The sequence below is a fragment of the Musca autumnalis genome, unplaced genomic scaffold, assembly GCF_047663935.1.
Source record: "Musca autumnalis isolate F117 unplaced genomic scaffold, ASM4766393v1 scaffold_3, whole genome shotgun sequence".
Classification (NCBI taxonomy): domain Eukaryota; kingdom Metazoa; phylum Arthropoda; class Insecta; order Diptera; family Muscidae; genus Musca; species Musca autumnalis.
In genome coordinates this window covers 260,428,906-260,453,578 of record NW_027411866.1, presented here as the reverse complement: position 1 = coordinate 260,453,578, position 24,673 = coordinate 260,428,906, and the positions used below count along the sequence as shown (strand labels likewise).

The 24,673-nt window shown below is 35.4% G+C and overlaps 1 protein-coding gene across 25 annotated transcripts in view; it reads right to left on the bottom strand.

The window, feature by feature from the left end:
• Positions 1-24,673, bottom strand: part of mmd (disintegrin and metalloproteinase domain-containing protein mind-meld) — a 670,172-nt gene that overhangs the window by 134,836 nt on the left and 510,663 nt on the right. For 24 of the 25 annotated variants that reach the window (XR_012411845.1, XR_012411847.1, XR_012411846.1 and 21 more), the window contains 2 exons: positions 13,071-13,143; positions 2,045-2,191 (listed from right to left, as the gene is read on the bottom strand). Coding sequence is in view for 21 of the 25 variants with exons in the window: in XM_073978215.1 (XP_073834316.1) it covers positions 2,045-2,191; positions 13,071-13,143 (220 nt within the window). In the remaining 4 variants the exon portion in view is untranslated. Of the gene's footprint in view, positions 1-2,044; positions 2,192-13,070; positions 13,144-16,112; positions 16,365-24,673 lie in introns of those variants that run through there. The other variant, XM_073978232.1, reaches the window with a different exon arrangement.

The window sequence follows — 24,673 nt, the reverse complement described above, 5'->3', positions numbered from 1 at the left end:
TTATGTGTTTTTGTATATTCTGTATATTCCAAAAACCAACAAAAAACGAATATACAGAAAAACAAAATGTAGTTTTTTTGAACAAAAATTGGGTAAATGTAAAAAACGTCTATGAAAACGCGACAGTATCGATTAGTTGTCAATGAGAGCCTTACCCTAACTTTTCTGAGCGACATTTATAATCTGAAAAATGTCATCTTCTGGTACTTTTATTGCGGTTCTTGAAATCAATGACGAAAAGGACACGGAAGGAAGCGAGTTAGAAAGTCGAATTGTTCTACGAAAAAGATCCTCATTAGATTTGACTGAAGGCATGTCATATAAAAAATAAGCCAAAACAACAGCGAACAAAGATATGAGGATAATTTCGGGTGGCTTATAGGGTCTGCAGTGAAAAATTCATCACTCCATAACTCAAAAGTTTGACTCACGGCGAATCTGCCCTTTGGGGTTCAATATATAAACATCAAGGGCTTTCACCCACAAAAGGAATTTTGTACTCTCCAGACCTCGAGCTCCGTTTTTTTTGCACAGTGTTATAACCGGTTTTCGGTTTTCGAGTACCACACATTTAAAAAATTATTTTCGAAGCCATGTTCTGTTCTTAGTTATATCGCATATTCATATTTCCTCACTTAAATAAAACAAACGTCGGATTAGTGTGGACATACGTAGCGATAGCTCGTACACCAATAAATCGAAATCCCAAATAATTCGTTATAAATGTTGGGCCCATTAAAGCAGATTCCTCCGCATTTTAATTCCTATCGCATTTCAAATGAGCATTCCTATAAATGAAACTCATGATTCCGTTTAACACATTTCACCAAAATTCTTATACGACGCTCGCACCTAGCTACTGAAAAATATTATGATGACATTTATGGACGAGATAAGGTCGACGACAGCATCGAATTTCAAATGAGGGCAGTAATAATGGGCAACACTTATTCACGTATATGCATGTATGTACGTGCCAGAGTGAGAGAGAGAGAGTGAGTGTGTGTGTGTGTGTGTGAAGGGGCAATTTTTCCCTAAATATACAGCAATGTTTAGATGTATGTCATCATTTGCATTTGAAGAATAACTTTATTTCATTCAGACACCTGTCCTAAGTGATTCACGTTTTTTTTTCTTCTTCTATCCACAAACTAACTCAATCAGCATTTCTGAACATTCATTCTATTCATTTGGTATTTTTTTACTTTTGCCCATCGTTTTTTCGTCTGAATACCGATTAATATTTTATTCCGCCAGGGTTCCATATTTTAGAGATTTATGGCAAAATGTTCGTGGTTGGTGGCAGCAATGAAAATCAATATAAACGTTTGCTGCCATAAATCTAAATTGCTGGCTGACTGGCTGCCTTAGACGTTGCCTGGCATGGAGTTTTTTCAGCTACAGCATAGTATTGAATGGCAAATTCAAATAAATGGGCCAAATCATGAGAAGGGCTTGCCAGGGAGGGACGTTTACATGCTTTTGAAGAACACGAAAAAAAAACGGCAAACGAAAGCAAAGAAATCATAAGTTCTAATATTTATATGGGGTTTTGTTCCGACTGGTAACTTTAAGTTCCTGCCACAACCCCTTGGCCTCGGATTATTTCTTTTTTGAAAAAAAAAGAATTTTATTTGTACTCAAAACCATTCGTATGTTATAATCGAAATATTTGATTTTTTTTTTTTTGCTTTTTGACTATCAGAAGGGATTGTGGGTGTTCTTGTAATGCATGGTTGACTGAGTGCTTCTGGGGCTAATACGCCAACAATTGAGTGTTTGGGACATTTTTAGAATGGTTGCTTCACATTTCTTGTTGTTGTTGTCGTGTTTGTTGTTTGTTTCTGAGTTGGGAAAGGTGTTGCTAGGAAAAACTTTTGTAAGTGTTGAATCGTGAATTTCATTTGGCACCACATAAATTCTTGTTTGCCCCTTTTTTGGCGGAAAAATGGGATATGGTGTGACAAGGAGAAAAAGGCAAACGCACATATTTTGGCAACATATGCGTCAGCATATGGCATGGTATTCTTCTTCAATTACTTACCGATAGATCGCCTCCATAGAAGGGATGTATCACAAATGTTTCATTGCCTATGTGTATCACTCCACTGACACCATTGCACGTGTGAAAGGCTGCACTGGCACCAGGATAATCTTTAACCGTTCCATGGTAATAACAATGTTCAATATCCTAAAAAGAAGCATAACAATATTGATTAAGTGTTGACATAAGATTTACATACATTTGACATAAGATATTTAAATATAATAATACACATACGTAATTATGTAATTCGTAAAATAAAGAAATTTGTGGGCTCTGTAATTTAATGTTGCCACGTCCCAATTTACTAGTTAATTTATTTATTTCGAATTGCTCCTACACCACCTGGGTAATTTAGCTGCCAATTTTGCAAGTTGGCAATGAGGTGTTACCGTATTTTGCCAAATAAGTCAAAGTTTACTACGTGCCTCCATTAGCCATAACACACTTTTTTTTGTTTTTTTTTCCTTGTATTCCCAATTCGAAATATTGAAATGTGCTGTTGTGCTGAACGTATGCCCAAGAGAATCAACTTGTAAAGCCGCTAACAAAATTTATTATTGATTTGTGTTTAATAACACAACAACAACAGCAAAAGTGAATTATCTGTTTACAGTTAGAAATTTTTTGGGTCGAAGTTGTTGCAAATAGGAAGAAATATAGTTGGAAGTTATTATGACAGGAGAAAAGTACTAATTAAAATGTCTTTAGTTAGTGATTGATGAATTCCAAACTAGGGAGATAACTAAAGTATGGGGGATTTAGGCTTACTGGGAAATTTCGTCATGTCATAATGCTCAAATAATGTAAGGTCTAATTACATTTTAGGTCATAAAACCTATTGAGTTATTCTTAAATAAAATCTCAGAATGCCCTGCAATAGAAATGTAATTCATAAGGTAATTTGGTTGTTGTAGTAGAGATGCAGCCAATTGTGTGGGAACTTTGCGTACTCAATACAAATGCTTTGAGCCGTAGTTTGAATTCTAAACTATCCAGAGCGTAATTGTGCTAATACCACTTTGGGCTGTCTTGGGAGTTTTACTTCTTCGAATGTAATGGCTGGTATTCCAGTACATTACACTGTGATACAAAAGTGGACAAAATTTTTTTGCAGGATTTCTGATGCACAAATTCGGTTTTGTGGGAGTCCATAGAAGACGAAAATACCTTTGGTTTCTTTGGGTCACTTCGGGTTTTGATTTTATAACGGTAAATGTAGTGAAAAATGGGTTTTCTTGGATTTTCAAATTTAAACGGACATTACTCCTTTTTCCCACAACCGATTTGCACACACTGTTTTTCATTATAAAGGGGAGAGTAATACCTTTCGAACAAGCCATAGATTTTTAAAATCGGTTAACAAATGACTAAGTAATAGTGGTTTAAGTGTGACAAAAACGCATTAAAAAACAGTAAAATGTTTTTCCTTGTGCTCTAGGCTGCCTAAATGACACCTAACAGTACAATTATTTACAGTTAGCATGTAGGAAATTTAGTTGGCTTTCCAAAATGGAAAAAACCAACTAAATCGGTTGGGAAATGAATGCGTTATGGCATTTTTTGTGTTTCAACTTTTTGGTTTTTTTCATATTTTCCTTTATAAAAGATGGGCATCTTAGCATGTATGATTCTAATTGTGATTATCCTGCTTAACAATTACGCACAAGGTATCAATGTTTTATAAAGAAAAATATGAAAAAAACCAAAAAGTTGAAACACAAAAAATACCATAACGCATTCATTTTTCAACGGATTTTGTTGGTTTTTCCCATTTTGGAAAGCCAACTAAATTTCATACTTACTAACTGTAAATAATTGTACTGTTAGGTGTCATTTACGCAGCCTAGAGCACAAGGAAAAATATTTTACTGTTTTTTAATGCGTTTTTATCACACTTAAACCACTAATATTTAGCCATTTGTTAACCAATTTTAAAAATATATGGCTTGTTCGAAAGGCATTACTCTCCCCTTTATAATGAAAAGCAGTGTGTGCAAATCGGTTGTGGAAAAAGGAAGTAATGTCCGTTTAAAGTTGAAAATCCAAGAAAGCCCATTTTTCACTACATTTACCGTTATAAAATGAAAAACCGAAGTGACCCAAAGAAACCAAAGGTATTTTCGTCTTCTGTGGACTCCCGAAAACCGAATTTATGCATTAGAACCCCTGCAAGTTTTCACTGTAGCACAGTGTTATTGACTCTATAAGTTAGTATGGCGCTGTCTACTGCATCTGTGTAAATTGCATTTAGCCTGCAGTATAAGCTTGTTGATCTAGAGGACCTCTGCTTTATATCTGGACCTATTTTTCCCTCAAAAACATGAAGATCTCGCCTTACTTGCTTGGAAGGAAAACATCTATCAATTTTATTGTGTCGATGCACAAGAATAATCTACACCTCATGTAGATTATTCTTACATAAGAAGACACCCTGTTGCAGTACTCAAGGCATCTTTTCTTCTGTTCATAAAGTAATAAAGGTGTGGTTTTAAAGCAAATAGTGGAACAAAGTGTAATTATTCCCTTTAATTTAAGAAGAAAGAACGGCTTTCATACGATCGAACGTATGCCTCATTGCCTTTCAACCCTAACACATTTTAGTTCAAATCTGTTTTAGACGATTTCTAGCTGAGTTAGATATATAGAAAATGTAAAAAATAAAAATTAAAAAATAATTAAAAGAGTTAAGTTTCAGTGAGAGATTCCATCATAAGGAAGAATATACTTATTGAGGCTAAGCGTCAAATTATTTTCTAGTTTTAAGTGAATTTATAAATAAAACACTGAAACCTAATTTTTTTTTATTATTATTTATTTTTAACTTTGTAGTAAATACATTTTTTGACCACTGAGAAGCCCATAACCAATGTACAGTCAATTTAGGCTGAAAATGTAGATAAAAACTTTAAATTGCCTAAAATCGAGTGGTACCGTTATATGGGGGCTACACCAAAATCTGCACACAATTTTTGGTGGGGAAGTTGCTGTACAATTGTTAAATCCAAATGCCAAGTTACAGCCCTGAACTCGGGTTGTACCGCTATATAGGGGCTATAAGAAACAAGTAAGAACGGCGTTAAGTTCGGCCGGGCCGAACTTGTTATACCCTCCACCACAAGTTGTATTGAAGTAAAATGAAATAATTAGTTCCTTTCGTGTGTGAAGAAGACTTAATACTAAATTTCAGCAATTTCGGTAAAACAAAGTGAGGCACCGTTCTATGGGGGCTATTTCAAAACATCGATCTATACCAAACTTCTGACGGAAAGTTCATAGACTCAAAGAACACTAAATACCAAATTTCCTGTATTTCGGTAAGAGAATGTGGCTAAAACTTAAAAAATACCGAAAATCAAGAAGTACGCTTCTATGGGGATATAGGAAGACGTGGACCTATACTGATAATACTCTTCTGGAATATTTTATAACTTTTGGAAGGCTAAATAATGAATTTCAGCCATTTCGGTGGGATATTGACGTCACAATCTGTAATGGCGTTGTCTGATTATTTGATTTTTTTTTGACATTCTTCCTTGTAATAAAAACATATACATATATATATATATAAACAAAACTAAACTACGTCCCATAAATTGGTGTAAATTTATGGTACAATTCATTAGAGTGATGATTATTAACATAAATATAAAATATTTCGTCATAACATAAAATATTTCGTCAGTTTCGGCCTACGGGGGGATAATATACAAGCGAGTTTGTTTTATTCGTAGTACCGAACGGAACGAGGGGAAGTAATAACAGTACAGAATAAGTGAGGAAGTAATAAGGAAACAAAAAAACACAGGCCCTCTGCTTCGTTATTACGTTTCACATTTTCAGTCTTCCTTTACCATTCAGTCTGCCTACGATTGATTGATATTTTTGCTAATCTGTTTTAATTGTGATCAAAAATCTTTTGAAGGTTTTGTAAATAAATTGATAAAAACAATAATCGGATAGTGGATTAAAAAATGTATATAAATATAGATATTTTCCTAAATTTTATTATAGATCCGGGTTTTTTAAAGTGAACCGGGTTTAAATACAAAGACTTATTCTTAATTGAGAAGCTCATAAATGGCAACTACGCTCTAATAAATAAAGTTCAGTTATCGGTCTGAATGTCAAACAAAACGCTTACTACTGCGTGAAGCCAACTTCAATTCTTCCTATTTGCCGGCGACTTCTGAAGAGTTAATAAGTGGAAATTTCCTTTTTAAAAAATCATAAAAATCTTTGAAATCCATTAACTTGTAATTAAAGTGTGATTCCAAAAAAATATATACATAATTTGTCAAAGGTAATAACAAATAATTACGATTTTTACGTGAGCAGTGATAAAGAAAATATTCCTTTAATACAGAAAAATCATTCATTTTCGGCAATTTTCACCCCAAACCAATTTCTGGATTTTGATCACATTTTTCCTGGAGATACGCTACCCGCAGGGTACGCGTATACTCGCCAATTTCCTCGATTTCATCTATTTAATTAAAAAAAAAAATATCATCAATCAAACGGTAAGACTAAATGAAATAAACACAAATAAATATAGTGATTAACACGTGATTCGTACAGGTTGTTCGACAACACAAAAACCAGCTTGAAACATTGTTTGTTCAGTGAAAAGGCCACCAACAGAAACGATACCGCAACTGAACCTAAAACTTCCCCAAATAATGCATCTTCCGCCTTTTAATCCATACATATTTCTCCATGGATTCAACAATTTGGAAGACTCTGATTTCAGACAAGTAAAAATGTGTCTCAATATGCCTTCGCATTAAATCAAGAAACTTCCAATTCGAACAATTCAGACTAACAATGCGTTTTTATCCGAACTGAATCGTTACCAGTGCCAATAGCTGAATAAATTAACAACAAGGAATGAAAGTTAAAATTGAAGTCTTAAGCTAGAGGTTATTTCGACATGTTATAAAGGTGCAGTTCTGGCTATTTCAAAAAAAAAAAACAAACTTTCTTTGATGAGTGGTTGCAAAATCTTGTCATTATAAATTACTGAACTTGGAAGGTTTGAAAACAACAACCAGCTTGACTGAGGTCATCAGTTAATAACCTATGCGAACCATATAAAGAATAATTTTGGGATCCAGCTACAGTCATCTAGAAGGCCATACACACATGACCACCATAAGCCAAATTTAACCCATGATATTTGAATTTGCTGGTGGATTAAACAAAGCAGCTGGCTACATACTTGTACGACTAATTCCCAAATCGTATCAAAAAAATAGAGTTTAAGTATAATGAATTTAATTTCTTACTATACAAATGATTTTCTTTATTAGTCTAAATTAGTTATCATTACCCATAGGTACATTTAAATCAATGCAAACTCATTGCTAATTTCTTCACTATAATACTAGCATCATCGTAATCATCATCAGCAGCAAAAACAATAACAATAACCACTCCAAGTATACGGAAGGCCTTCTACGAATTTGGGATGTGGGTAAGTCGTTGTAATGTATTTTATTGTTGTTAATATCTTTGCATTGATTTACTTCCATGTGGATGGTAGACTATGAGAGAGCGTTTTTTTTTTACCTATCAGTTAGGATCCACAAATCCTATTTTTTTTGTCATTCATTGAGAAGATCAATATTACAATTCATTCATAATTTTACGTTTCTCTCATAATCTATCGTCACCCATATCAGTTATCATTTCTCTTGAAGTACTTGTTGTTGCATTTATTTACTGAGCTCTAATTCTTGTTAAACCCTTAAGGGTCCATAAATTTTGCGTATTGATGTTAAAACCTTCCTTTGAAATACATCGATTATGTGAATACTTTTTATACATCAGGTTTAATTAACCTTACCCAAAGCGATATTTTTCTAAGATTATTATATGGATATGAATTTAAGGAATAAATATTTCATTATGAATAACTAAATTTTTTTTTATAAAGTTTTCTTGCAAGGCTCGCGAAGTAGAGGTAAATGTTAGGGGTTCTATTACTATAATCAATGCCAAATAGAACGAAGGTTGGTGAGGGTAATGAGGTGTCTCTGAAACCATCTAAAGAGATTTCATAACTATGTTTTCAATCGATACCCACCATATCTATTTTCTAGTTCTACTTACGATTATATTGGGGGATATTGTGTACGTATAATCAGACCAGTCCATATAATTTTCAATGTCATTAAAACCGGGAGTCTATAATAAATGTATTGTAGTGGCAAAAATGATTTATCTGATGCAAGGCCAGACTCACCCCACCCGGCTGACTGCTAGTCTTTCAATGGCTCCCACTGTCTTGTATATCAGATAAGTTTAAAGGTGAAATCATCATGGAAGATATTCCATCAAAATACACCTATTCCCAGACGGGACATTACAAATCTTCAGTATTACGAAAATCGGGAGGTACCGTTCTAAGGGGGCTATATCGAAACGTGGACATATACCGACGAATTTTAGACGGAAATGGGGCAATATGAAAGCGTGGACCTGTACAGACAAATTTCTGGCGAACAGTTTTATGTCACATTGAAGACTAAATACCAAATTTCAGCCATTTTGGTGGAATATTGAAGCCACAACCTTCAAAATACGGAAAATGGGGAGGTACCTTTCCATGGGGGCTATATGAAGGCGTGGACCTATACCGACAAATTTAAAGGGGAAGTTTGAGTACCCCAATGAAGTCTAAATACCAAATTTCAGCCATTTCGGTGGAATATTGAGGCCACAACGTTCAAAATACCGAAAATCGGGAGATACCGTTCTATGGGGGCTATATGAAGGCATGGACCGATACCGACAAAGTTCTGGGGAAATGAAGCTAATGAAGCTAAAACCTTCAGAATACCGAAACTCGGGAGGTACCGTTCAATCGGGGCTATATGAAGGCGTGGACCGATACGGACAAAATTCTGGGGGAAAGTTTTATACCCCTAAAGAAGACTACGTACCAAATTTCAGCCATTTTGGTAGGATAATGAAGCTAAAACCTTAAAAATACCGAACATCGGGAGGTACCGTTCTATGGGGGCTATATAAAAACGTGGACCGATATATCCCATTTTCAGTACCAACCATCCTGCAAGTAATAAAAACTTCTGTACTCTGACTCTCTATCTTTAAAACTGCGAGCTGTATCTTGATTTCAACAGACAGACGGACGGACGGACAGACGGACATGGTTAAATCGACATAGAATTTTATGCTGATCAATAATATATATACTTTATAGGGTGTCCGACGAATATTTCGATGTGTTACAAACGGAATGACAAGTTTAATTATACCCTCCATATGGTGGAGGGTATAAAAATGGACCCATATTGGGTTTGGTCATGTATTGTCAGCCAAATCTGAAAAGTATGGAAAGTTTCAGTTCGATTGGTCAACTTCAACTGTGTTAAAAATGAGTTACCATATTTTAACTAAACGTACAACAAAGCAAGTTAAATAAAACACTGTAAAAACCTACACTTACTAAATAAAATATGTACGTTATTTTTATACCCTCAGCATTTATGCAACACTTTCATACGGGCAAAATGTGCCTCATCGAAATAATGGTTTTAGACCCCAAGTATGTTTGGACGAAATGTGTTTCAGACAATTTGGAGTCGATTGAGCAATGTCCGTCCGTCTGTCTGTCTGGCTGGCTGGAGCGCACGATAACTCTCGAACGGATCAATCGATTCGATCCAAAATTTGGCTTTCGTAATATTTTGTCCAAACTTAGTTTAAGGTCGAAGATAGGTTATATCGGTCCACTCCTTCCGGTACCTCCCCCACAAAAGTTCGAAAATGTTCGGAAAATTTGTACGTACGTTAACTCTTGAACGGAGTAACCGATTTGGTCCATACTTTGAAAATCGTGAAATGTCTACCAGACTTAGATGAGTTTCCAATATGGACTCAATCGGTCCACTCCTTCGGGTACCTTCCACACAAAATTTGGGATAAGTTCAGTTTAGGACCTTCTCTCGAATCGCTTTGATTTTTGTTTTAGCAGGTTGTATTCACTGCCCCCTATACGACGGTACAAGTTTCATCGGGGGCAAGTCCACACTTCCTGAGAAAATAGGCCCAAAGTTGCAAAAAAACCCTATGACACCGTGTGAGGTGGATCTGCCGATTCAGTTTAAAATTTGGCCTTAGTAATATTTTGTCCAAACATAGTTTAAGTTCGAAGATAAGCCATATCGGTCCACTAGGTACCTCCCCCACAAAAGTTCAAAAATGTTCGGAAAATTTGTTCATACGGTAACTCTTGAAGGGAGTGGCCGAATTGGTCCATACTTTACACATCCTAATATATCTACCAGATATAGATCAGGTTCAAATATGGACTATATTTGTCCATTCCATCCGGTACCTCCCACACAAAATTTCGGATAAGTTCACTTTAAGACCTGCAATCGAATCACATTGATTTTTGTTGAAGCAACTTGCATTCGCTGCCTCAATTACGATGGTAAAATTTTTTTCAGGGGCAAGTCCATACTTCTTGAGCAAACAGCCCGAAGGGTATAAAAACCCCCTGTGGCACCATATGTAGAGGCTGGAGATCCATTTCCATAATGGTCAATGTCTATCCATTCCTTTAAGTATCTCCTCCGCAAAACTTTTGATATTTAATCCTAATCAACATTTTTGTCGGTTCATACATCCAAAATGTTTAAAACCCCGTAAATACATACGTTTTTTGGGAAAAAAACAGTTTCAATATACACAGGCTGAGGGTATGTCTCTCACAGGCTGAGGGTATGTTAAACCTTTGGAGATCCAAAGGTTTAACGGTTATTAAAAAATCAGACAGATTTTCAAACGACAGATTTTCAAAAGGTATCGTGATTTGTAAGCCCGTATCAGGCTTATGATCCTATGAATAGTTGATTTTATAACAAGTAAAGAATATCAGTCTCTTTTGACAGATATATACCTTCAGCCTTTCGATTAAAGTTTTAAAGTGCGGACAATCAATTGCTCACATCATAGTTTAAAGCTTTTGAACTGTTATATGAGGAAACATGGACTTGCCCACGAAAAACATAATATCGCTGTAAACAGGACCACAAGGAGTACCTTCGTTAAAAATTTCCAAAGGATCCCCGAACAGACTTTAAAGTGCACTTCAACAAAAATGTCGAAATTTTGTGAGGATGGTACCCTAAGGAGTGTATTGATGTGGTCCATTATCGAACTAAAACTAAGTTAGCACAAAATATTAAGAAATCCGAAGTTTGGACCAAATCGGTTTGCAATTTTTTTGGACCTTTTGTCTATGATTTGCAGAAATATTTTGATATGGAAAGTTCTGTTGTTCCACAGTATATAGTTCGGAAGTTGGCTTTTTAAAGTTTTCGGGTCATTTTCTCTAGCAGCGAATACAAGCTTTTGCACAAAAAAAAAACACAAAGCGATTCGAGAACAGGTCATAAACTTAACTTTTCCGAAATTTGGTGTGAGAGTTACACAAAGGAGTGGACCGATATAGCCCATATTCGAACCTGATTTATGTCTGGTAGATTACGATGTGTGAAGTATGGATCAAATCGGTTACTGTCTTCGAGAGTTATCGTGTGCACCATTTTAGCGAAAAGTTTTGATCTTTTGAGAACGTGGACCGATATGGTCCATTTTCGAACTTGGACAAAATATTACGAAGGCCACATTTTGGACCGATGTGGTTGATCCATTCCAGAGTTATCGTGCGCTTCAGCCAGCCAGCCAGAGAAAAGTAACTGAAACAGATTTCGTCCAAACATACTTGGGGTCTAAAACCATTATTTTGATGAAGCACATTTTGGTTGGATGAAAGTGTATGTCTAAGTGTTAGCATAAAGACAGATATAAAAAAAATTGTGTAGTATTTTTACCTCAACCTTTTGGCAATTGCATATATACACAAATAACAATTTGAGTCGATTTAGATCTGTCCATCCTGTCTGTCTGTGCAAGAAAACTCTGGAATGGATCATCCGATTTGGTCCAAACTGTGAATCTAGTAACATTTTGTTCAAACTTAGTTTTAAATCGAAGATAAACCTAGTTTAGATCATATCGGTGCATTCTTTCGGATACATTCTCTACAAAACTTGGCACAAAAGTACTGAAAACCCCAACCCAAAATCCCAAAAACCCATAACCAATAACCATGAGAACGTTAACTGAAACTTTGTACATCGTAAAATATCTTCCAAATGTACATCAAGTTCCACGAATTTCTATATCGGACAACAGCTTTGGGTACCTTCCTTACAAAGGATCTCTTTGAAATCTGTAGGAATGAATGACTCCCAAATTAGAGGAACTTCTAAAATGGATGTCCATTTCTTTTACGATTTAGTCCAAATCAAATGTAGTAGCAAAAAGCCCTTATTTATTTGGGACGTGCACAATCATTGGTGGCAAGTTCATATGTCTAAACAAGACTACAAAATTTGAAAACCCCCGAAAAGGATTTCAATCTGACAATAAATGAATATCTGAAATGAGGATATATCTATGTCTGACTGATACATTTATGTATCTTTTTTAACCTTTATGACAGTTTAAGGGCTGCCGTTAAACCCGACTGGATTCGAGAGTTATGTCTCTGATCTAAGGGAGGATAACAACGAAATTTTATTTTGAGCCTTAAGACCATTGGCTTTGCTTTATGTAGACCCTATCGGATGCATTTCGTAGTAACGACCGTAGTAATCCTGACATGTTGTTCACTCTGCACATATTATCCCAGAGGACCCTTATAATTCCTATTGTCTTACTCTTCTTCTTTGAACAATTGTATGCATGTATGTATAAAACGGACCACTCACTTCAAGCATGCTTGACTGCATTGTTTTTATTTTTAAATTATTTCATAACATTTTTAACAAAAATACATTGCTGGTAACAAAAATCTTTTGATAATACTTATCAGGCACTAGCAGTTACAGAAGGGGTTCTTCGGCTGGACAAACAGGCTGGATAGTGAGTGGGTGCCTTATGGATATACATATGTATTACATTTTCTCACAACATTAATACTTACATGACGATTGCCATCTACTAAATAACCGTTAGTGTGATAGTGTTTCTGTATTAAATTCGGCGATAAAAGTTGTCTGAAAAGAAACAGAAGAAAGAAAAATTACTTAACGATTATCTCAAGCCATAAGGAAGATGTTGAGTACAATATCTTTCTCTGACATTGTTGTCCATTATTTTGCCCAATTGCTAAACGTGACTAAATCTTCTCGCACAACAATAAAATACTAGTGCTGAGGAGAAAATTATGTTATCACTATGTTAATTATTTCTGAACGTTGTTGATATAAATAGGCCAGAAATAAATGGACAATCACCAATGGTGTTTGCGTTTGCCTTTGTTTGTGTGTGTGCGTGTGTTTTTCTGCTCCCTGGTTGTTAAATTAAGTTGCATTGCACGTACTTATAAAAACGTTAAATATTTATTGAAGCTAATAAATAATTTTGCATTTAAGTGATTTCTCCCCCAAGCTTTCATTCAGTAGCTCCAATCCAATACATCCCATTTCAATCCTCCTCCACCGTGTGTGTGAGTGTGTGTGTCTTTGCAGCACCCACCCAACCATTTCGTTTCTGTCCCATTCATTTATTTGTTATTTTTTTATTTACTAGGCGTTTGTGTGAATATGTGTTTGCGTGTTATTTTTTGTTTTGTATGCGTGTGATTCTCTGTGTTTAACAACAATTGTTCTCAATTCTATTTTGTATTATTATACGGAGGGAAAATTTAATTAAACATGTACTCCTCGTCGTACATTCTGTACGAGATGAACATGCTTGGAACTGGACATGCTGCAGAGTATTACCGGGGTCCACTCCAATGATATGGCCTGCTGATAAATTTTGTTTCACAGAGTCGAGTCTAGTAGGTGAGCATGAAAGGGAGGTGGCTGGCCATCGCTTACCGAGTCCATTGTAACAATGGAGTATGTAAATGGTTGAGTCCATTGTTGGTTGTTAAATAGATTTTATTTATTTGTTATTCTTGTTGTTGCTGCTGTGCTTTAAGAATTTATTTGCTTGGCCAGCAACATTTATTGTGCCGTTGCTTGTTTGGTCCAATAAAATCGAGTATTTAGTGAAAATGATTATGGTGGGAACAAAATAATCTGTGTTGTGCGTACGAGTACACACACATATGTATTTGCAGCTTTGGCATCTGCTGCAGTTGTTGCTGCTATTGTGGATTCTGTATTATTGTGGGTCACTGGACTGCATTATCATCAACTACAACAATTTAAAATATTAATGTCGATTTAAGAGCAGTCCATGAACTAATTTCAATCTCATTCTATTGTGTGTTCGTGTTAACAAGTGACACAGTGGGTTTGTATGTATGAATGTATGTGTGGTGCACGTGTATTCATTCGTTTTTGATATTATATTGGCTTGGTTTGTGTTCGTTGTAGAGAGTTAATTAAAATTGTCTTCTGACCACATTGATGACGAAAAGGTCAACAGCAATCAAGTCACGAAACACGATGCAATCACAATACCTGTATCTTCGATGTACAACCGAATGGATTCTTAAAATTCTATTTATGTGTGTCATTATGTGATTGCATTTGCAATGGTGATTGGTCGTATTCAGGACTTCTCAACACACAAACAAACTTTTATGTTGGTGACAGTATCAAGAATTGAATGCATCCTTGTGTGGAACGGAGCTGGAGAGTCGTTGAGATTAGATGTCCTTAAGTTAATCATTATATGAGTGTATTTAAGATACGAAGGAACTATATATGAGTGAGTGCATTGCTGTCACCAGATCAAGTTTAAAGAAGGTAATTATAAGGTGTTTTTTTACGACGTACGACCTATCCGAGGATCAAAAATCGACTTTGGCCTTGTGGTTAACATATTGGCACAATGTAAAATAATTGTCCCCTCCATATACATATGTAAACCTCGTTATTTAGTACCAGCGGGAGCGTCGTGTTGATACCAACGATAACATGTAGAACACGAAGGGAGACGTAGAAAACATCAGATAATGAAAAAGAGGGTATGTGTTTATATGCAGGAGTCAGTTCTGTGCAGAGTAAAATTTATAGCTTTGAAGCAAACACTTCCATTCGCACATCGAATGTGACTCGATGTAAAGGAGAAGGTGCCACCGCAGTTCACCCTATATCATTAAAAGCGTGGGGCCCAGACAGAACTTCCATGGCAAAGCTGAAAAAACATAATGCGCAAAGTGCTCAATATGTCGATAGCTACCCTCGTCGTTCTTAAAGTCTTGAAAAATTATACGAATACTAGAGCCCAACAAGGATTCAAGCAAAGTCGAATCATACAGACCAAGTTCACTATTGTCATATGGATGCTGTACAAGTCCGGTACCCTATTCAGCTGTCGATTATCAGCATTTCGGAAGCAGTAAAGTAAACAACAGCTCTGCACGCCATCTCCACACATATTAGCCGAAGACGTAACCGGAACTGGCAGTGTATTGAACACTGGTTGTGGGGCCTGACCTATCAAAAGCCTTTTTATGATATTAACTATGCCTCAGTGCTTGTAGACATGGAGCAAACGACCCATCGGCGCGCCTTGTATCGGTTTTAAATCAATTATAAGTGAGGACGTCAGTTAAATGTGGACTTTATCGACAGCAACAAAGCCCCAAGCAACAAAGATTTACACAGAGGCAATCACTGTGCCGTACACAGTTATCGCCTGAATAAACCAACCACATTTATAGGCCTGGGCATTGAACCAGAGCCACTGCAACAAATAACTAAATTATAATAGACCCACAAAAACAATATCCTGTAAAAATCAAACTATCAAAGAGAGATTGGACCGTTATTGTCCGTCTAGGCATATAAATTTGTACGAAAAACAAGAGGGATATCGATAGATACAGCTTTTGTACCATACTAGCCTACGAAAAACATAATATCGCTGTAGGCCACTAGGAAACACCCGGTAAAAATATCTAATGGATTTCCGAACGGACTTACCAAACAAAAATGTTTGGTACCCCAAGGATTGGACCTATAAGGCCCAAATTTGAACATGTACTATTGAGTGAATATCTTACCGAGAACGGTCATAAAGCAGCGAGGCTCGTAATCATTTCGTGCCGGTTGTCTTTTTTTCGGCAGTAAATCACACTATTTTCTTTTAACTTTCGAAGTACCGAAACTGGCCACCGCAAAATAGTGAAGGTTACGCGATATCACAGCTAGTCATATAAAAAATCACAAATTAAAAATTATTAAAAACACTAATTTTTTTCATTGGAAAGTTATTTTTCCTTGATCCACTCAAGTGTTAAAAGAGTTGTGACAAACAAAACAAAATCAGCTGTGTTATTCTTTCTGGCAAATACTGGTTTAAAGGTTGCCACACTGCCTACTTTGGCTATCATCTTACAGTACTGTGAGAAGAAGAAGAAGCAAAAGATCCATCGACCGTTATATTTCAAAATAATTCAGTTGCGCCTAAAAGTATGTCAAATCAGCCTGTAAATTCACCCTTCAACACTAAAACTACAGTGGGCCACGTAGAGCAAAATGTGAAAAGGAAATTATTAGAAACGTCCCCAGATAATTCGCCTATTGTTGGAAATATGTCCACGGCGGAGTTATTGAAGATGATGCAAGAATCGATGTCAAAGCTTTTAGACGAAAAGCTTGAAAATTTACCCACAAAATCAGATATTATTGATATTAAAAGTAACATAGAGGGTATAAAAGAAGATGTTAAACGTTTGTCTACAGAAAACGAAGAACTCAAAGCGGAAATAAAAATGCTCAAAGATTACAAAATGGAGGAGAGCAAAAGGCTACAAAGACTGGTAGACGAATAAGGCAGCAAAAAGGTCATTATACGTGGATTACCAAGTCAAAAATCTTTGTATGGAGCTGTTAACAAGCTGTTTCATACAACAATGAAGCTAAATATTGAGTCTCATATCGAAAACGTTAAAAAGGTGCACGAATCCAACAATAAAATGTCAGTAGTCGTTGATTTCAACTCAAAAAGAACGGTGACCGACGTCCTTAAATCATCCAGGTTGCTAGCTGGTTCATCAATTTATATCGAAAGAGATCTGTCTGGAAAACGATTGCAGAGAAAAAAAGTGATGTTACTTTTAAAGAAGGAATTACTTAAAGTAAGAAAAGATAAAAGGATTGGAATAAGAGGAGAACAATTGTTGATGGAAGGAAGAACTTTTCACTGGAATGCGGAAAACAAATTTATATGTGGTAGTAGTTGCGGTGTTGAGGTCCTGGGTAATGTTTTTGGCGATTGCATACAAAATATAAACATTAATTATGATGATTTAGTTAATAAGCTGATCTCAACAAACTTCTAAAAGGCAACAAATTAATCACAAAAAGCACAAAATCAAATAAAAGTAGATACGAAGAATATAATTCAGAATATAATAAAAATCAAAACTATATATTAAACATTGTGGCATATAATATTCACGGTTTAGGCAGTAAAAGTCTTCACCACCCATTTTTTGATTACTTAAATAAATCTGATATATTTGTTCTTTCTGAAACGCATATCGAAGCTAAACAAGAAAATCATTTTGCAAACAAATTTAAAAACTTTAATATTCATTGGAACGCTGCTTCAAGAACAAGTACAAGAGGAAGAGGCATCGGAGGAGAGTTATATGGAGTGCGCAGAGACTTGGAACAGACTGGCTTCAGACATTCAATTACCAATATCGGCAACCAATACATAATTCAATGTGAGTTGAACTCTTTTCGTTTTGAAATCATACCAGTTTACTTAAGGGGTGCATCTTGGAGCGAAGACTTCGAAAACTTAAAATATGCAGTGGAAAATCATGAAAGCACCAAGATCGTAATAGGAGATCACAACATCCGTATTGGTGAGGAACAGGAATTGCCCACAGAAATCTATAAAAATTGTCCGACAAATAGAGTTTCGAAGGACAAAACTATTAATGCAAATGGAAGAAAATATATAGAATTCTGTAATAATAATGGTCTCATAGTTTTAAATGGAAGAATGTCGGGAGATGAAGAAGGGAAGTACACCTTCGCGAATAAAAATGGCAACTCTGTTATCGACTTATGCGCAGTCTCGGTAGATACACTACGTTTTATCAAGTCCTTCAATGTAGAATACCAAATTTGGTCTGATCATTTCCCTATTAACTTAACGCTATCCATACCCTCATCAAGGCCAAAAGTGCCATATAATCATAATCTTTTACCAAAACTATTGTGGAAGGATGGCAAAAAACTTGTATACCAAAACCTCCTAAACCAGAATATCGATTATTTGCCACCACAACCGAAATTGAAAGATTTTACCAGAATCATACAAGAGTCATATCCAAAAAGCACAAATAAGAAAAATAGAATATTTAAAAACAAATGGTTTGATGCAGAATGCTTTAGTGAGAGACAAAAAACAATGAACCTTCTCAATAAATTCAGAAGGACTGGGGAATGCTGCGACAGACTCGGTTATATTGAAAAGAAAAAACATATGAAAATTTATGTAAGTCTAAAAAAAGAGACTACTATAATATTATAGAACGAAGGTTGGACACAATAACTGATAGTAAAACGTGGTGGTCTTTGGCAAAGGAAATCAGGCAGATAGATGAGGGAAGTAGCTGCTGTATCTCAGCAGAAGCACTTAAAGTATACTTCGAGGACCTCCTAAACCCCGTTTGCAATATTTCATCAATTCTTTTCGCACCCAATATATCTAATGATTTGCTCATGGATAGTGCATTTACCATCGAAGAACTAAAAGAACAATTAAAGAAAGTAAAAACAAATAAAGCACCAGGTGAAGATCGAGTTCCCTATGAGTTTTTTATACACGCAACAGACGACTTCCTAAAAAAGTTATGCAATAGTTTCAACAATATTCTAAATGGTTTTGACGATTTTGAAACGTTTCGTTCTGGCATTATTTTCCCAATCCACAAAAAGGGAGATGTAAATGATGTTACCAACTATCGAGGAATTACATTTATGAACAGCGTTGGCAAATTAATGATCGGAATGATAAACCAGAGAATAACTGAATGGGTGGAGAGAAAGAACATTTTAAACGAGTTTCAAGCTGGTTTTAGAAAAGGTTATTCGACGGTGGACAACATATTTAACCTGGCAGCGATAACTAAGTTAAAAATAAACGAGGGTAAGAAGGTTTACGCTTTTTTCGTAGACTTCAAGGCTGCTTTTGATAGAGTGCCAAGAGATATGTTAATATATAAATTGTATGAGATTGGGATGTCTACAAAAGTCGTTAATTTTATTCAAAAAATTTACGAAAATACAAAGTCTGCAGTTTGGTCAGGTCAAGATTTATCAGATTATTTTGAAACACGTTCTGGAGTAAAACAAGGATGCTTGCTATCCCCAATTCTGTTTGCTATTTACCTCAACGATCTGCATGAGTATCTGAAAGGAGGAATTTATATAGACGACACAAACATTAGTACATTAGTACGCGGACGACATAGTCATTCTGGCCGATAATGCATCAATAATGCAGCAAATGATCAACAGATTAGAATCGTATTGTACGTTATGGGGAATGGAAGTAAATCAGACAAAGTCCGAGATAATGGTGTTTAAGAAAGGAGGCAAACTATCATCAAGCGAGCAGTGTTATACAAAAACGAACAAATTCGAATAGTTAATGAATACAAATATTTGGGAATACTGCTAACACCGAAATTCGCCTTTACTAAACACATACAGAAAAAAGAGGAAGCAACAAAACTGTCTCTGCTATCCACCTGGAAACATTTTATTTCAAAACCCTCGGTGAATGTCAAGGCAAAATGGAAGATGTTCTTGGCTGTATGTCGATCAATTTTTAGTCACGGGGCGCAAATCTGTGGTAATGCCTACTTTGGCGAAGTGGAAAAGATGTATCGTTTCTTTATCAAGAAGATATTGAGTCTACCGGAGTCTACGCCCAATTACTTGATCTCACTTGAAACAGGATACGAACCTGGGTACATATATACGTACTCTCTGCACCTACAATATTTGTCGAAAGTCTTATTTGATTTAAAGAGTCACAGATTACCTCACATACTCGGAAGGAAATTGGCCACCAAAAACATATCCTGGTTTAAGGATTTCAAGCAAAAACTGTTAGAAAATGACATTGATCACGCTAATATAATGACAAATAAGATTTATTGGATGGATGCAGTGCAGAAATTGTTGACGGAGTTGAAATCCAAAAATATAATTGAACATACTGAAAAAGCAGAAGCTAGTGAAAGTCGAATATATAAATATCTGAACTTTAATGTTGGACCTCTTTATTGTAATGATAAGTACAGCCAAGAGCAAATCTCATTAATAATGAAGGCTAGAGGTGGCTTACTACGGCTAAACTGTAATACATGGCGAACTGATGAGGAACAACGATGCTCCTTATGCAATACTGGGGAAGCAGAAACAGTAGAACACTTTATCGGACGTTGCCCAGTTTTAAAAAATATGCGTGTAAGGCATTTACAAAAGCCCTTATTGTCAAACCTTGAAATTATTAGTATATTAAATGGTGGTGAAGAATTTTGCTGGCTTCAGTTATATAAATTTTTGAAAGAATCATGGAAATTTAGAAAAAGCTTAATTGAAGAATTCAATTATTAACACAACACTTGTTATATATTGTCAAATAAACACTCAACTATCCAGCAGACGGTTCATAAAACCATGCTGTAAATATTCTTTATTTAACATAAGATTTATTTATTTATAAACAATATTTTATAATGATATTAAAAATCAAATAAAGAATCATTGAATTGAATTGAAATTGAAATGTTTGGACAAAATATTTCGATATACAAAGTTTGGACCAAATTGGTTGCTCCGTTTGTGAGATATTGCGAATATTTTCAAACTTGTGTGGGGGAGGTACCAGAAGGAGTGGACCTAGAAGAATTTCATCTAATATTCGAAAAATATTAAGATATCCAAAGTGTGGACGAACGCAGTATTCGGTTCGAGCCACTACATATGGTGCCATAGGGGTTTTTCACCTTTCGGACTGTTTTGTCAAGAAGTATGAACTTGCCCAAGAAAAAAATTTTGCTGTCGTAATTGAGACAGCGAATGCAAGTTGCTTCAACATAAATCAAAGTGATTCGATAGCAGGTCTTAAAGTGAAAATTTTGGGTGGGAGGTACCCGAAGGAGTGGACAAATCTATTCCTTATTTGAACCTGATCTATATCTGGTAGATATATTAGGATGTGTAAAGCGTGGACCAAATCGGTCACTCCCACCAATAGTTATCGTGCGTACAAATTTTCCGAACATTTTTTAACTTTTGTGGGGGAGAAACCTGAAGGAATGAACCGATATGGCCTATCTTCGAACTTAAACTAAGTTTCCACAAAATATTAGGAAGGCCACATTTTGGACCGAATCGGTAGATCCGTTCGAGAGTTACATTGCGATCCAACCACTACACACGGTGTCATAGGGTTTTTTGCACCTTTCAGGCCATTTTCTCAGGAAGTATTGACTTGCCCCTGATGAAACTTGTACCGTCGTATGGGGGCAGTGAATACAAGTTGCTACAACAAAAATCAAAGGTCCTAAACTGAACTTTTCCGAAATTTTTTGTGGGAGGTACCCGAAGGATTGGGCAGATTGAGTCTTTATTGGAACCTCATCTAAGTCAGGTAGAAGTTTCACGATGAATGGTTACTCCCTTCAAGAGTTATCGTGCGCACAAATTTTCCAAACATTTTCGAAATTTTGTGGGGGAGGTACCGGAAGGAGTTAACCGGTATAAACCATCTTCGAACTTAAACTAAGTTTGGACAAAATATTACGAAATATAAATTTTGGACCGAATCGGTTGATCCTTTCGAGAGTTATCGTGCGCTCCAGCCAGACGGACGGACATGGCTAAATCAACTCAAGTCAATGTCTCTAACGTCCAGTAGACACAGATGTACAACTAATCTTGGAAACTGCAATTTAATGATCGTGAAAGATTTTGTCTATGTTTGAATATTAGAAGTGAGAAATTTTCTTCGAAAAACCAATTTGGCAGAATTGGCGTAGACAGCAATTTTTGTCTGCCTGTCAATTAGAAACCGTCTGCAGACAATATCGTAGATATCGGAATTAATAAAATTATGAAGGCTGTTTTCAAAAACTGTTCTTAAGAACCTACAAATTACACTGTGAACCGAAATTTTGGGGGTGGAAATTCCTTTTGGGGATGAAAGCTCTTGTTGAGTATATACAGAACCCAGAAGGACAGATCCGCCGTGAGTCGAACTTTTGAGATATGGCGTGATGAATATTTTGCTGGAGACCCTATAAGCCCTCAGATATTAGCGTTATATCTTTGTCCGCTGTTATTTAAGCTTATTTTTGAGATCACATTTCTTCAGCCAAATCAAATGAGGATTATTTTCGTAGAGCATTTTGACCTTCTATCTCGCTTTCTTCAATGTCCTTTTCGTCCTTTATTTAAAGAGCCGCTAGAAAAGTACCACAAGATGACGTTTTTCAGCTTCGAAATGCTCTGCAAAAATGTCGGCCAGAAAATTTTAGGTACGGCTCTCATTGACAGCAAATCGATTTTGTCGCGTTTTTGTGGTCGTTTTGTGCATTTATCCTATTTTTGTTCAGAAAAAGACTATATTTTGTTTTTTGTATATTCGTTACAGAACATTCAAAAACACAAAACACAGTTTTTTCTGAGCAAACAGGGGTAAATGTAAAAAATTACTATGAAAACACAACAAAATCGATTAGTTGTCAATGAGAGCCGTACCTAAAATTTTCTGAGCGACATTTTTGCAGAACATTTCGAAGCTGAAAAACGTCATCTTCTGGTACTTTTATGGCGGCTCTTTAAATAAAGGACGAAAAGAACATTGAAGGAAGAGAGATAGAAGGTCAAAATGCTCTACGAAAATAATCCTCATTTGATTTGGCTGAAGAAATGTGATCTCAAAAATAAGCTAAAACAACAGCGGACAAAGATATAACACTAATATCTGAGGGCTAGTAGGGTCTCAAGCAAAATATTCATCACGCCATATCTCAAAAGTTCGACTCACGGCGGATCTGTCCTTCTGGGTTCTGTATATACTCAACAAGAGCCTTCATCCCCAAAAGGAATTTTCCACCCCCCAGACTTTGAGGTCCATTTTGTTGCACAGTGTTATTTAAAGAAAGTCATCTCAAAACTTATTACATATTATAAATTTGATAATTCTATGAAAATTAATACTTAATATAAATATATTTTGGTTTCATTTATTTAAAACCTGTTATTTTTTAATAAAATTGTATTTATTTATCGAGGCATTTTCAAATATGTAACTACTCATAACTAAAATGTATGACATTCCACATACTAAAATCTGTACTAACAAATTGGATTTGCATTTATTTGGTCAATAAATAATTTTTATTTCATATAACAACAACTAGATATCTGTCGTCCCTTGCCGTATGCAGTGTTATTTAGAAATTTCATAGAAAATACCAAAATATAGACTAAATTAAATTTTAGACAAACACTTGCAGTAAGGCTTCAATGTTGTGTGAGTTAGATTGAATTTGATCCTTATTGATTGCAATGATCGTACATACATATACTCGTATATATATTTTTTTATCGAAATTGCACATAACCAATGATGATGTCTGGAAACTATTACATACCCTGTGTGTGAATGCAAATTGTCTATAGATTTCAAATATGTGTGCATCGTTATATTTGTGTATGTTTTTCGGAGATATAGTAGCCTGTAAAAATACATAGTTGAAGCCTGAATACACGTTTATTTTTAGTGTGCCTACTAAAGAAATACACATACACACAATGAAAGGATTTAGAAGAACGTGCGTTTTTGTTCATTTACACAAATGTCAATTCAGTTCACTCCACCAGCCATTGGACAATTCATTTCATACACCCACAACTGTATACATAAATGTAAACGTGTCTCTTTATGAATCTATAAATAAATGAAGTTTTCTTCCCTTTTTTGTCTGCTACCAAAAAACATTGTGGGTCAATATTAGAATGGCTCTATTCAATTGTTTATTTAAAATGAAATTTATGCATGGATTTTTGGCAATGTAAATATTTGAGAAACTAAATGCTAACCGCCCACACACATGCACACACATATGGGCAAACATATTAAATGACACTCTAAATGGATGCCACAAACAATTATGTGTGAATATTATTGGAAATATTTTTAGTTCTATTAAATGTTTAGCAATTATTAATTTTACTTCTTTAAAAAATAAATGTTTATTAGTTCTTGGTAAATGTATCCACATAAAGGCGAACTTATTTATAGTGCAGCTAGTGGGGTCAAAGAAATACTATCTCATACAGAGAATCGTTTTAAAGATACCATATTTTGTAAGAACAAAATTTTTAAATGGTTAAAGAGAAGTTTTCTTTACAGAGACTTTTATTATAGAGAAGTTCGACAGTATTGGTATTTTAATGACGTTTAACATCTTCCTTTAACATGTTTCTTTGCTGATTTTATGATTCATACACAAAGCAAAACTTAAAACATTCCAATTTCCATCCACCTATATATAAAAATATAATAAGTATCTCTGCTGTT